Source organism: Drosophila simulans, chromosome 2R (genome assembly GCF_016746395.2).
Source record: "Drosophila simulans strain w501 chromosome 2R, Prin_Dsim_3.1, whole genome shotgun sequence".
NCBI classification, from domain to species: Eukaryota; Metazoa; Arthropoda; class Insecta; order Diptera; family Drosophilidae; genus Drosophila; species Drosophila simulans.
Genome location: NC_052521.2, coordinates 1197913 through 1211189, shown reverse-complemented (window position 1 = coordinate 1211189; position 13277 = coordinate 1197913). Strand labels below are relative to the sequence as shown.

The window sequence follows — 13277 nt, the reverse complement described above, 5'->3', positions numbered from 1 at the left end:
GAAGCTGGAAGACGGATGCATTCCCCGCCTTCTGAAAGGACGCCATGCTGCTTGTTACTATCAAAGAAATAATCGACGATTGCTTGAAGCAGTCGGCAAAGGAAAGCTGTTCCTAGCCAACTTCATCGTAACTCTCAAAGCTGCCTCAGGGAATCATCGCCTAGTTGGGACTCTTGTAGTCCATTATGACACCGAGGCCGTAACCGTGTTTGTGTAATAATACAGGAGCGGTGATCAGATGGATCCTCTGACATCGCGTAAAATGAAAAATGGAATTGAAAAATGCCTCTATACGACACAGTAGAGTGAATAACTATTTAACGCTATATTTTAAGTTACCCGTAGTCTTGCAGAAGTAAGTCTTGAAACTTTTGACTCCTGCTTCCCACAGACCTTCCATAACGGGAGCGTTTGGAGGTTGAAATGCCAGGATAGGCCTTGATGGATAAACGATGAGGTAACATGTGCCTCAATTGTAGCGAGGAAGTCTCGGGACCTTTTCTCGCCCACAAAGGTCCTTCCTTTGGCGGAATAGAGACGGCCGCGAGCCTTGAGAATGCTCCGAGAAATTTCTCCGTGGTTTAGAGGTGACCTCTAAATTAATGGCCTTCGAACTTAACCACACGAAGACGCACACGTATCTTTTGGTAACTCGACTGGCGCGACCTAAGTAGCTCTTGACATTACTTTTACTTCTCATGTCAGTAAGATAATTCCTCCACAAAGGCCATAACTCACAGCATGCGACTGAAATTGGAAGACCGTCCCAGGAGGTTCCATAATGTCATCGCACAAATCATTTTTCGAGATCAAGGTCCGAAACCGCTTCGTAAGACGCAGGAGAAGACTTGTGACTGAATTAGCCACGCAAGGCCATGGCTAGATCCGCCGGATTGTACTCGGAACGCACATGAGACTAATGGCTGGAATCTTTACTCAGAGCAATTTTACTCACTCGATTTGCTCCGAAGATTGTCCATTGACATAATGGCTTGTTCAACCATGCCAACACAATAGTGGAATCAGTCCCGAGAAAAGTATATATTCGACCAGCTTTATCAGTTTAATCTGTACCGTGCTCTTGCTGAAGCATTTCTTGTACAAGTCAGCAGCCACTGCCCCACCCAAAAGAAGAAGCCCCTCGCGTGCCATCCAAGCTGGCCAGCACATCAAGAAAGAAGTCCCTTAAGGTGAAGAAGGGAAATGCAAGTGACAGCAGGAGTGGAAGCGACAGCTGCAGTTCCGATCCGGGTTCTGAACCAGACTGGGTCAATCGTAAAAGTCGCGCGCAAAGCAGAAATTAGGAAGTCTGGCAGCACACCCAGCACTAGCGTCTCCCTGCAACAACGTTCGAGTTATGATGCCGATAAGGAGTCTTACTCAGCACTACGTAATCAGCTAGTGGCGCAGAACAAAATGCACCGTACTCTTCAACCCAAGGACGAGAAATCTTACAGGATAGTCATTAAGGGACTCCACCAGCAGACTGAAATGCAATTCCCAAGGCTATACTGTGAGAGACCTGCATAATCCCATAAGCAGAATAACCAAGGAACCCGTGGAAATCTTTGCTAGCCTTGAACCAGTCAGCAACAACAAGGAGGTTTTCGTGAAATGTGGAGGCGTTCAGGACTCGAAGGAGTGCGCAAAGAGTGATGAGAAAACGTGGTGCCTTTACTGCCAAGATCACCCTCCGTAATACAGAGGATGCACTGTCTTTATTATGACCAAGGGACAAGCTGCTCCCAAAGCCAGTCCTGTTGTGAGCAACAACAAACTGTCGTCGATCCTATTCTCAACCGACACCAACGGGACGAACTAAAAGCAACTCAGGAGTTGAAGACTTATCCCATACCCTCCCAACAAACCCCTATTCAAATAGAAAATGTTCTCTCAAGTAACACATCTGGTAGCCATCCTAAATAGTAAGCTATGCAAATACTGCTCCAAATTGTCATATGGCATGCAAACAGCCTGCGAAGGAGTTAGGCCGAAGTGGAGCACCACATCAAGACGAATAAAGTCGACATATTTCTCTCCTCGGAAACCCACTTCTGCCCCAAATCCCAATTTAACACCAGCGGATACGACCTCATCAAAGCGAACCACCCATCAGGCAATGGGTGCGGAATTCAAAACACGGAGCTTCCAGCGTTCCAGGAGGAATGTGCCAAAGTCAGGGTCTCCAGCCTGCAGGGAGATATAACGATTGGATCAGTCAACCTCCCTCCCATTCAATATCAGAAAGGAACTTACGGGAGTTCTTTTAATCCCTTTGAAGCCCGTTCATAGCAGCAGGGGACTTTAATGCTAAACACTCTTGATGGGGTCCTCGCACTAACAACTAGTGTTGTGTCGTTCGTGAACGAACGAACTAAATTGAACTATTTACCAAACTGAACGAACGAACTAGGTCTTTTTTTATAGTTCAATATAGTTCGTTTGTTTAATTTAGTTCACTTAGTTTAATATAGTTCATTTAGTTCAATATAGTTCACTTAGTTCACGTCGTTCATTTTGATCTCTTACCCTGATCGTTCGTTCGATAGGTCGGTCTGAGTTCACTTAGTTCGATAGGTTGGTCTTAGTTCATTTAGTTCGAAAGTTCGCTTATCGAATAAGCTGATTAATTTTCGAATACATTTAAAACTGCGGTTTACAAGTTTGTGCGTATCTATGGCTTCAAAACAAAAGCATAGCAAAGCTTGGAATTTCTTTGATTCAGTGGATGAGAAGAGTGCTAAATGCAAATACTGCAAAACTGTGCTTAGTGTGGCTGGTGGATCGCAAGGAAACTTATCGCGTCACCTTAAAAATAAGCACCCATCAGCTTTGGAGGAAACAAAGCGCCAAACCAATAAAAGCCGACAGGAAACAAATGTAAACATAATATTTTGATTTATTCATTTAAGTTGGCTTACTAAATTCTTGATTTCTTTTAACATAAACAACTCAGATAATTGGACCCCAACAGCAAGTAATAACTTGCTCATTCAACGACCACCGGCTGCCAGGAAAGCTGAAAAAATTGATAGGCAACTAGTTCGTATGATGCAAAAGGTCATCGTGCATTGCGAATTGTAGAGGAGCCTGAAAACCATTCATGGAGGTAACAGAAGAAATATCAGCAGAAAAGAATGTAACCCTTTCAAAGATTATAGTTCTTGCTATTTTGCTACAGAACTGTTTGAATAACAAAACGCCTAAGGATAAATGCGTTGAAGCACTTGTTGCAGTTCTAATAGCTGAGATGAATCGACTATTTTGCAAGCTGGAAAGTAACGAACTCTACGCAGAGAGTAACATTTTAGATCCTCGATTTAAAGGTCAAAAGAAGAATACGAAAAAGCTGTTTGCAATCTTAAGAGAAAAGTAACTCCATGTCGTCTCAACAGCAAAAATTATGAATTCGAATCACCTGCGTTTGAAACTAATTCAGCCAATCAGAGTTCGGTTTGGTGTGATTTGGACAGTGATTTCAAGAACACGACTAAGGCTGCAAACACTTCCGGTTCTGCCGAGAATGAGATCGAAAAATACCTAGGAGAGGAATTTATACCGAGGACTGCTGACCCTTTGGTTTGTTCGTTTGGTCAGTTCGTTGCGAACGCCTATTTTCAAGTGCTGGGAAAATCATCCGATAAAGACGGATGCTACTAACCTAATAATGTGGAAAATCTAATGTTCCTTCATCCTTCATAGCATTCCTTCATTCCTTCATAGCAACATGTAGATGGATCACAGGTATAAACATATTTTTTTTCATATGTTATTGAAAATGTTCCCTAATAAACTACTCTATTCTCTTTTCAGAAATCAAATTTAAGCATTAAAATTACTATATTATCTGTTTGTAAGCTCTTTAGTATTTCTTATTATTATTATGTGTTTTTTTTTACATAAATTGAATAAATAATATTAATTTTCAATGACAGCATTGTATGAAATCAATTGATACCATTTTTTTTTAAGCACCTTTAAGTAAGTTTAAAAAATTAACGATTGAACTAAATGAACGACCTAGTTCATTGATTTTATACGAACGCAGGAACTTATTCTTTAAATTGAACTAGGATTACCCAACACTACTAACAACCCCAAAGGAAGAGCTCTCCATGGATTCCTGCAGCGCACTGGACTGCCACTCTACAGGCGAGCCCACTCATTGGCCAACAGATCCACCCAAGCCAACTGATATCCTGGACTTCGCCGTTTCAAAAAAAAACTAGTCAAGCAAAGATTTACTTCTCTGTCCGATCAGTGTGTAGTCAACCTATTCCTCAACATCCGGGTTCTCTGAAAAACCCCTCAAAGAAGACTTACCGGAAAACAAACGGATGCCTCTAAGTTCACGTTCTGGATACTTTTCTGCCTGAACCCCTGACCCTCTTCTCACAACACTCAGCGACATAGACAATTTAATCGAAAATCCAACCAAGGAGACGCCCAACGCTGCCAAGTTTGCAAATCCGCCGTCCTCATGGACCCCAAGAACTCCTGAAATATACCTTAATCTCTGGTCTCTAGAAGTGGCGGCCATTGCATCAATGGCCGAACGTGCACAAAACACGTTCATCCCTTTTGATAAATGCATGATTGATGAGCGTGGTGCAAATCTTAAGTACATCAACTGTCCAAGTGTTCCTGGTCCCCCGTTAGGACGTTTTTTTCGTAGTTTTTTATGTTTTTCTTGTATACTTGTATATTTGTAGTTTCGGGCTGAATTCCATTTTTTCAGCACGAAATTAATATTTCGGATTATTAATTTGATTTTGATTGGAATTTTTTCTAGCACTTGCACTCAAATCTATTGGCCGGCTGCTTACATTCATTGTCATTTTTAGTTTTATTCCTGAATAAGGTCAATGAGGAATTTATGGGTTGACTGAATCAGATCGACTTTTAATTTCTCAAAATCTTTCAGCTTAACTTAGTGTACAATTTATGGCTGCTGCGAAACCCCTGCGTCGGCACTTTTGCCCGGATATCCCCTGCAGTACTCCGCAATCCTGACTCTGCTGGTCGGTCTGGTGCTTGTTTATGACGTCACTAGCTTGTTGCTCTGTGTCCGGGTTGAGTCTTTTATATCTGGGTCACTGCTCGTTGGTGCTTCGGGGGAGGTGAAGGCATGCTTGTGCCGTCACCGATAACTCACGCGAATGTTTTATTACTAACGGAAGGTCATTACACAGAAGCTGAACAAAGTGGATTTTTCGTGGGGCGCCGGATATGACTCGGTGAAAACAAGAAAGATAATTTTTAAAGAAAACCCGTTGCGTCATTTAAATAACTTAAAATTCAATTTAAAAGATCAATCGGGAAACCTGATACCTCAAATTTCCTTACCAAAATCCTTACCAAATCATTAATGCAGTTTCAGTAGAGGCTCGCACAATGCTTCCGCACAGAATATGATTCCGTCGCAGCCAGCGATTCCGTCGGGACCTGGCGAATAGACAGGCTTAACAGGCTGAAGATCGTACAGCAGGTTCGGAATGAGGAAACGAAGTTGTGTATGTTGTTTGAAAAAGCTTGGCAAATAGGTCGGTTGCCTGATCCGATGTTATAGTAGTACAATAGTATTATTTTCAAAAAATAGCTAGAAAGGGTAGGAAATTGTTTTACGCTGAGTGTTAACGAAATTAAAAACTATTTCGGATCCTGTGCGAACTGGAATCACAACGGCTTAAATAGAGCTTGTGCATTACCGTGCAATTTAAACGAGCACTTAAATATTTAGAAAGGATAGACTGAGTACCGGTATTTTTAAATTTTGTATAAAGCCTGGACTTAACATATTTTAGGTGTGTCAACTCCCACACTAAAGCTAAAAAATGATTTAATTGCGGTATAAAAAATATTTATGTCATCTGCCATTATGTTGCAGGAGTAAAGATGGGACCAATTAAATCCAGTTATAAAATTATTTAGTATCAGAAACTTTGCCTTGTGAAAACAATGAATTCGAAAGAAGTCTGGATCTTCAAATTGAGTAAGAGGTGCTACTCTGGACAGAAACACTTTTTCAGGAATTATTACAATACATACATCTAATAATCGAACAAGATAGTTTCGACAACGATAAGTCGAGCAAGCCGTCAATAAAGTCATGTTGTGCTAAAGGGAGAAGGAGATTTGATTCTGGGGCGACGTTGCCAGGTATATTAAAATCACCTAGAACTACCAATTGGTCCCTGTCAGACAGTTTATTTGAGATGGATTGGATAGCGGACAGATGATTCAGATATTCTGGGAATTCAGAAGATGGCGGAATATACGAGCACGTAATATAAACTGATGTGTCGGAAAATGACAGCTTTACGCATTTGAATTCTGAGCTACGGGACTCGTCAAAACTCCTCCGACGCGAGGGTAGATTTAACCGCAATTAAGACGACGATGGTCATACCTATATATTTTGGCCCAGCATATTGCATTTCTGAAGTGCCTACTTGTGCCGGTAGTCCGGGCTCAATGTTTCCTTGTGGTGCTAAACTAATCGGGACAGGTGGAATCACTGGTTGAGAAACCAGTGCACACTATTCGGAATCTTTAGCAATCCCAGGGTTGCTCCGACTCTTTTTTTTTAGCTTCCGATCTTAGCAACACTTGCGGATTTGCTGCGATTGATAGCTGATCAGTTGTGGAGTCCTGTTGATCATTTGCCCGTGGTTGCGGGGCGTTCGCCTTAGGCAGCCTACCACCAGCGGCTTTTTTGCGCTTTGAAGATTTCTCTTAAACCTTAGGGCCATTAAACTGTGAATTTAGCGCGGAAAAAAGATCATTGGCATTAGATTTTGTTTGGGAGAGCAAAAGAGTGAGAGCAAGAGAATAGGTGCACAGTGCAGTTTATGTGCATACAAAAACAACACCAAACAGCACTGCGAACAACGCACGAAAGGGAAAGTAAACAAAACACAAAGACGAAAAATGCAAATGAGTTAGTTTATTTGTTTAAGCTACTGCACAAGGAATCGCCCGCGAACGGATCTTTAATAATTATGTTTACAATATATGATAGTAAAAGAAAATTATTAAAAACCTCGACTGGTTTTACAAATACGAAATATAATTTGGAGCGCAAACAAAAACACGACCGTTCGCTTTGAAGCTAGGAATATGAGTTTTACCTGATATAATTATATTATTTCTGTCCTTTATACTTTCAATCTTATAGAGACCCGTATATTTTGCATATGATTTATGAGCTACTTCATTACTTAATAAAACTTTATCTTCTATTGTTATTTCTATATTTTTTGTTTTCAAGTCATGGTTTTTCTTATTATATTTTATGATCTTCAAGCTTTTGCATTGATCTTTTATATGCAATTTCTAATCTGAATTTAGTTTCTTTCATCAATAATATGAAATGGTTCTATTTAAGGGTTGTACGGAAATGTTTTGGTAAATTGTTAGTTCTACCAAATACTACTTCGTATGGCCAATAATTAAATGTCGTAGAAGCGTTAAAGCAGTATACAAAGTATTGAAGCTAAATGCCCCAATCAATTTAATCAACTGATAGTGTCGCGGACCGGATAAGTTGGCTATCGATAAGTAGTTAAGTAATTTGTCACCGATTGAGGGCACTCGAGCACATTAAATACTAAATGTATACATTTTTATAGCTAATGTAAGTGGTCACATCGATTTAAATAAGAATTAAGCTACTTGGCGCGTCAGATCAGTTCGTCTGACGATACCAAGAGTGAGGGAAGAGAAACTGGGGTACGTAAAATTCAGAATAGATATAAGGTTAAATTTGTAATGCCTTTCAAACTGTATTATTTTCCTATAGAATAAAACGATCTTCATTTGTCTAAGCCAATGAGCGTTTAAGGCATTCCCTGGATATTGTCGGCGGCTCGACATTTCTTTTATTCGCATAAAAATAAAGAATTCGCACCCTGTGATTTTCAACATGCCGGCGCTGAGGCGAAGGCCCAGACTAGATCAGTTCACGACGATCACAACCACACAAACTGGCACCCCGACCAGATCTATGAGTGTGGCTAGTGATACACAGCAGCCTCAAAGTTCCAAAGAAAGTGAATTACTTCGGTCAGGAACTATCCAAGGCAAAGGCAAATGAAGGGCAAATAGAAACCGCAAGGAATCCCGTTGGAATCGGGTTGAGCGGTAACGGTAACGGTGCGGCGAATACACCGCTAAGTATGAGTGAAACGTCGTCAGCTATGGGTGAAGCGACGACGCAGATGTTGAGTGAAAATCTGCAACGGGAACAATTTGTGACGCCATCTTTGAATAAACCGTTGCTCGCACAATTGAGTTCAAATTTGCAGCCACAATTGAGTGGAACTAGTGGGCAACAAGTCACACGGAATAATAACTGTACAACAGTGAGCCTATCTCCGCCTTGCTACGATACGGTCACGGTGCAGCCAACTAGGGTATGTTAATGCACTACGGGAGCCACAACGCAGCTTAGTGGTTACTGTGCCTGGGTCCTACGAGACAGCACCGGCGAGTATACCAAATGTATGGACGCCTGGTAGATTGCCGGATCTTCCAGAGTTCGGAGGCCAGCCCGAGTAATGGCCAATATTCCAGTACGCGTTTACGGAGACGACGGAGGCATATTAAAGTACAGCCTTGGGAACAATCAAAGGCTAGTGATGGCTTTGAAGGGTGAGGCACGAGTGGCAATAAAGGCGTTGCTCATCCACCCGAACAATGTGCAAGAAGTTATGGAGCAGCTTCGATTTCGATATGGACGACCGGAGCAACTGATTCGAAGTCGACTGGAGAGTGTGCGAGATGTGCTGCCAATTGGATTGTGCCGTTTGCCATAAGGGTGAGCAACCTTGCTGCGTTTTTGAAGTCAACGAAGAACGGCATTCAGCATTTAGGAAATCCTACCCTTATGCAGGAGCTGATAGCTAAGTTGCCTATAAGCAAGAGGTTGGACTGGGCGAAGCTTGCGGCTATGATAGAACCATATCCAGCAGTGGTGCATCTTAGCGAATGGCTACACGAGCCCGCTAAATTGATATGCATTGTCACGGATGCTGAAAGTAAAGATCCGAAGCGAAGGCTATTGCACGCAAGCACAAGTCATCAGGATGAAAAGGATACTGACTCACAAATGTTGTCCAATATGTGAGGGGCAGCATGGGATCAAGTACTGCGAGGAATTTAATCACGCACTTCCGACAGCGAGAATCGAGTTAGCAAGGAAGCATAGGATCTGCTTCGCGTGCTTGGAGAGTGGACACATGGCCCGGTTCTGCAAGAAGGGCACCAAATGCAGTGTCAACGGGTGCCAAAGAAGGCATCACTACCTGCTGCACGATAGAATCGGGAATTCCAGGCTACCACAGTCGAACGGCGGCCGCTTGAAGGAGCATAGGAGCACTCGAGATCAGGAGCTGCAAAGGGACACCAGCCATCGCCGACGTAATCCTTTTACGTCAACGGCTGCAACGCTAGAAGCGGGACAAGCTAAGGATGGCCAGGAATCGCCACACCGAAACCTTAGCTGCGTTGACCCGGATGGAGATCACCTGCTATTGCGGATTTTGCCCGTGGACAAATACGCGCTGCTCGATGAAGGATCGTCCGTAACGCTTATTGACGACGACATCATCCAGAGCCTGAACGTAAAGGGAGGGAGTCGACAGCTCAACGTGCAGCGGTTTGGTGGCAAATCCGCCAGAGAGCACACAACGGTAGTTAGCCTGCAGATAAGTGGCACGGGCAAATCCATGCGCCATGACCTACGAAATGTGTTCGCTGTATCGAATCTAAATCTTTCGATGCAAAGCTTGCGTCGGGAGGATGTTAAGGCAAGAAAGGAAAATGCACGCCTACCCGTTAAATCATACTTCGATGCAACGCCAAGGATCTTGATCGGCTTAGATCACGCACATTTGGGTATTCCACTGAGGGCCAGAAGCTTTGGAGCAGGATGACCATTTGCAGCCGCCACCAAACTTGGATGTGTGGTGTACGGACCGGTAAAAGGGAGTACAAGTCCACCGGTATCGAGATCATGCCTTTAGCCGTGTCACACGATAATCTTCTAGAGAAGATGGTCATCGATTACTTCGAAACTGAGAATTTCGGAGTAAAGACCGCACCGCCGGTCGCAGCTGGTGACGATGTGCGAGCCTTAAGAATTTTGGAGGACACGACGAACCGTGTAGGCCGACGATACCAGACTGGTCTGCTATGGAAAGACGACGAGGTGAGACTGCCAGACAGCTACAACATGGCACTCAAGAGACTCGTTCAAAATGAAGCGCGACGAGGTCTTCGCGCGGGCATACAAAGGAATTATGGATGATTACATCAAGAAGGGATATGCACGACGACTAGAGCCGTAGGGGATAACCCACACCAACGGCGGCAAGGTATGGTAAACCTGTAGGTTTTCCTCCAGTTCGGCAGATGTGGTCAAAGCTCTGAACCCTCAAAGATCCCACACGAAAGTTATATGGAGCGAATCTGAGAAAAAAGTATTGGGAATGTACTGGCAGCCGGCTACGGAGGCCACCATCGGCGAGATTCGTCATAACTACGTCATAACTTTTGGATAACAAACGTGAGGAGGCTACTACGGAAGGTGGTGGCTAACTGTAACGTATGCAAGTTGCGGAAGGCACGACCGACACAACCGGAGATGGGCCCATTGCCGGAGGATCGGATTGAGGCAAATGGATGGCCATTTAAGTTCACTGGCCTGGACTATTTCGGACCATTGCTTGTGTCGATTGGTCGCCGAAAAGAGAAGAGGTGGGTGGCGCTATTCACCTGCCTAACTACGAGAGCCGTCCACTTGGAGATGGCTCATGATTTGTCAACGGATTCATGCATCATCGCTATGAGAAACTTCATGTGCCGCCGTGGACCGGTGGTTAGTATAAGGAGCGACAATGGCAAGAACTTCGTGGGAGCCGATAAAGAGGCCAGACGATTCAGCGATGAATTTGACCCAGTGAAGATACAGGGCGAGTTGTCATCTAAAGGAATCGAATGAATCTTCAACTGCCCATCAAATCCAGCTGAGGGAGGTGTCTGGGAAAGGATGGTCCAGTGCGTGAAGAAGGTTTTGGCGCATACGATGAAGGAACTTGCACCCAAGGAGCACGTGCTGGAGAACTTACTGATCGAGGCGGAGAACATAGTGAATTCCCACCGGCTCACGCATTTGCCGATCACAGTGGACCAGGAGGCTCCACTGACACCGAACGACCTGTTGAAAGGAATGCCCGACGTGCCAAATATTCCTGGAGATGATGAATTGGCATCTGAGAGATGCACAATAAGGAAACAGTGGCGTATCTCTCAGATGATGAGAGATCGGTTCTGGAAACGATGGGTGCACGAGTACTTGCCCACACTTGTTCGCAGAGAGAAATGGTGCCAGCATGTTGAGCCCATGCGTCGAGGAGACCTGGTATACATCTGCGATCCGGCCATACCACGCAGGGAGTGGAAAAGAGGCGTCGTTGAAGAGGTGTTCACCGGGAAAGATGGAGTGCCACGGCGGGCTTCGGTGAGGACTAGCGACCGAGCCAAATTAGTGCTGCGTCCCGCTTCGAATTAAGCCGTTCTGGATGTGGTGAATGCTGTTCCTTCGCGGGGGAGGGGATGTCGCGGAACGGATAAGTTGGCTATCGATAAGTAGTTAAGTAATTTGTCATCGATTGAGGGCACTCGGGCACATTAAATACTAAATGTATGCATTTAGATAGATAGGATCGTATATATTAATTAATAGTTCTATTGATTCTTTCAAATACTCCAACTGTCGGGTGATGATGTGCAGTTCATATTATCCAAGTCCAATCGCATTCGCTTGAGTTTGGAACTTCTGTTTCTCATTGAAAATAGGTATGTTAAAGGCCTGTGGTCACTTTGAACTAAAAAATTCCTACCATATATATATATATATATATATATATATATATATATATATGGTATGAATATGATATGAATATGATATGAATATGATATGAATATGATATGAATATGATATGATTTATTAGTTCTTGCTCTGTTGTCGACTTATTACTTTCACCCTTTGTAAAGGATTTTGAAGCGTATGCCACAGGTATCTGTTGACCGTTATGGTCTTGCGATAGTTCCACTCTACATGCATGTTTACTAGCATCTGTGCTTATGCAAAATTCTTTGCTGAAATCTTCGTACTCAAGAAGTGTAGGTTTCATTCATTCCCTTTAAAATACTCGAGTGATTCTTCGCGTTCGTCCGTCCATTCAAATGGTATGTTCTTTTTACGAAGCCTCTTATGTGGCATGATTTTTCAGAAAAATTTTGAATGGATCTTCTATAATAATTACAAAATGCAACGAATCGTCTAGCTTGGTCTTCATATACTTTCTTGGAATAGTTTTTGATTACATCGTATTAAGAATCATCAGGAAGTATCTCTAACTTGTAACCTAAATATGTAAACTCTTTCATAAAGAAAGTAAATTTTTCTGGATGTAGTTTTAGGTTATGCTGTCTGCATAATTTGAATACATCGGTTAAGTTCTTTAGCATATGCTTTTCAGAACAACTGATTACTTCTTAACCATCCATATATAATTCTTGGGAAGGAATTTGCGATATGCACTTGTTGCAGTTGAGATTGTTATTATATTGACCTTTCTTCAATTTGATTTGATCCAATCCCGACATCAGGTCTAGGCACCAGAACTGTATTTCTCGTTCTAGTTGATATCTTCCATTCTTGGAAGATGGAATTTATCTGCCAGCAATTTCTTGTTTATTTGGCGATAATCAACTACAAGTCTCCATCGTTTTTGTGCCGAATAAGGCACTGATAGGTACCAAGGAATGTACCAAGGTACCAAGGAGATCGGGTAATGAGATCCCTCGGATGCCTTCTATTGAGCCTCCTTGGTGGGCGAGATCTGTTTAGAGCGCTGGCCAGCCGATTTCTGTGGCGCGCCAGCCTGTCATGGTATCTGCTCGAGTGCTGGTTTATTTCGTCAAATACCGTTGCGAGTTTCAGGTCTCTGTGCAGGGTGGTGTTTCGAACAAACCACTCGCAGCCGGTGATGAGTCTTGCTACCTTATTTTGAATAGCCTGGATCCTTTTGATGTGGCTGTCGTATGCTAAGCCCCAGATTTGGCACCCATACTTCCAGTTTGGTGCTAAGATCTGTTTGTAAATTGTCAGCTTGTTGGATAGCGACAATTTACTGCGCGAAGAAAGTAGCCAGTAGTGCTTCGCCACCTTAGCACGTAGGCGCGTTCTGATGTCGGTCACATGCTTGGAA

At 43.2% G+C, this 13277-nt stretch overlaps 1 protein-coding gene across 3 annotated transcripts; it reads left to right on the top strand.

Annotated features, from left to right (window-relative positions):
• The first annotated feature begins 223 nt into the window (after positions 1 to 223).
• On the top strand, positions 224 to 11708 carry LOC123327139. Of its 3 annotated transcripts, none has more exons than XM_044922706.1 (2): positions 224 to 2880; positions 2957 to 11708. In XM_044922706.1, the coding sequence occupies exon 2, from the start codon at positions 9030 to 9032 to the stop codon at positions 9933 to 9935; it is 906 nt and encodes a 301-aa protein (XP_044778641.1). In that variant the 5' UTR covers positions 224 to 2880; positions 2957 to 9029; the 3' UTR covers positions 9936 to 11708. The 3 variants fall into 3 exon arrangements, with proteins under 3 accessions (XP_044778641.1, XP_044778642.1, XP_044778640.1); XM_044922707.1 differs by having other exon boundaries at positions 224 to 3109; positions 3182 to 11708; XM_044922705.1 differs by having other exon boundaries at positions 224 to 3744; positions 3814 to 11708.
• The last annotated feature ends 1569 nt before the right edge of the window (positions 11709 to 13277 follow it).

Excerpts from the sequence above, each read along its gene's own strand:
- LOC123327139 (XM_044922706.1), top strand. The coding sequence starts at position 9,030 with ATGCTGAAAGTAAAGATCCGAAGCGAAGGCTATTGCACGCAAGCACAA.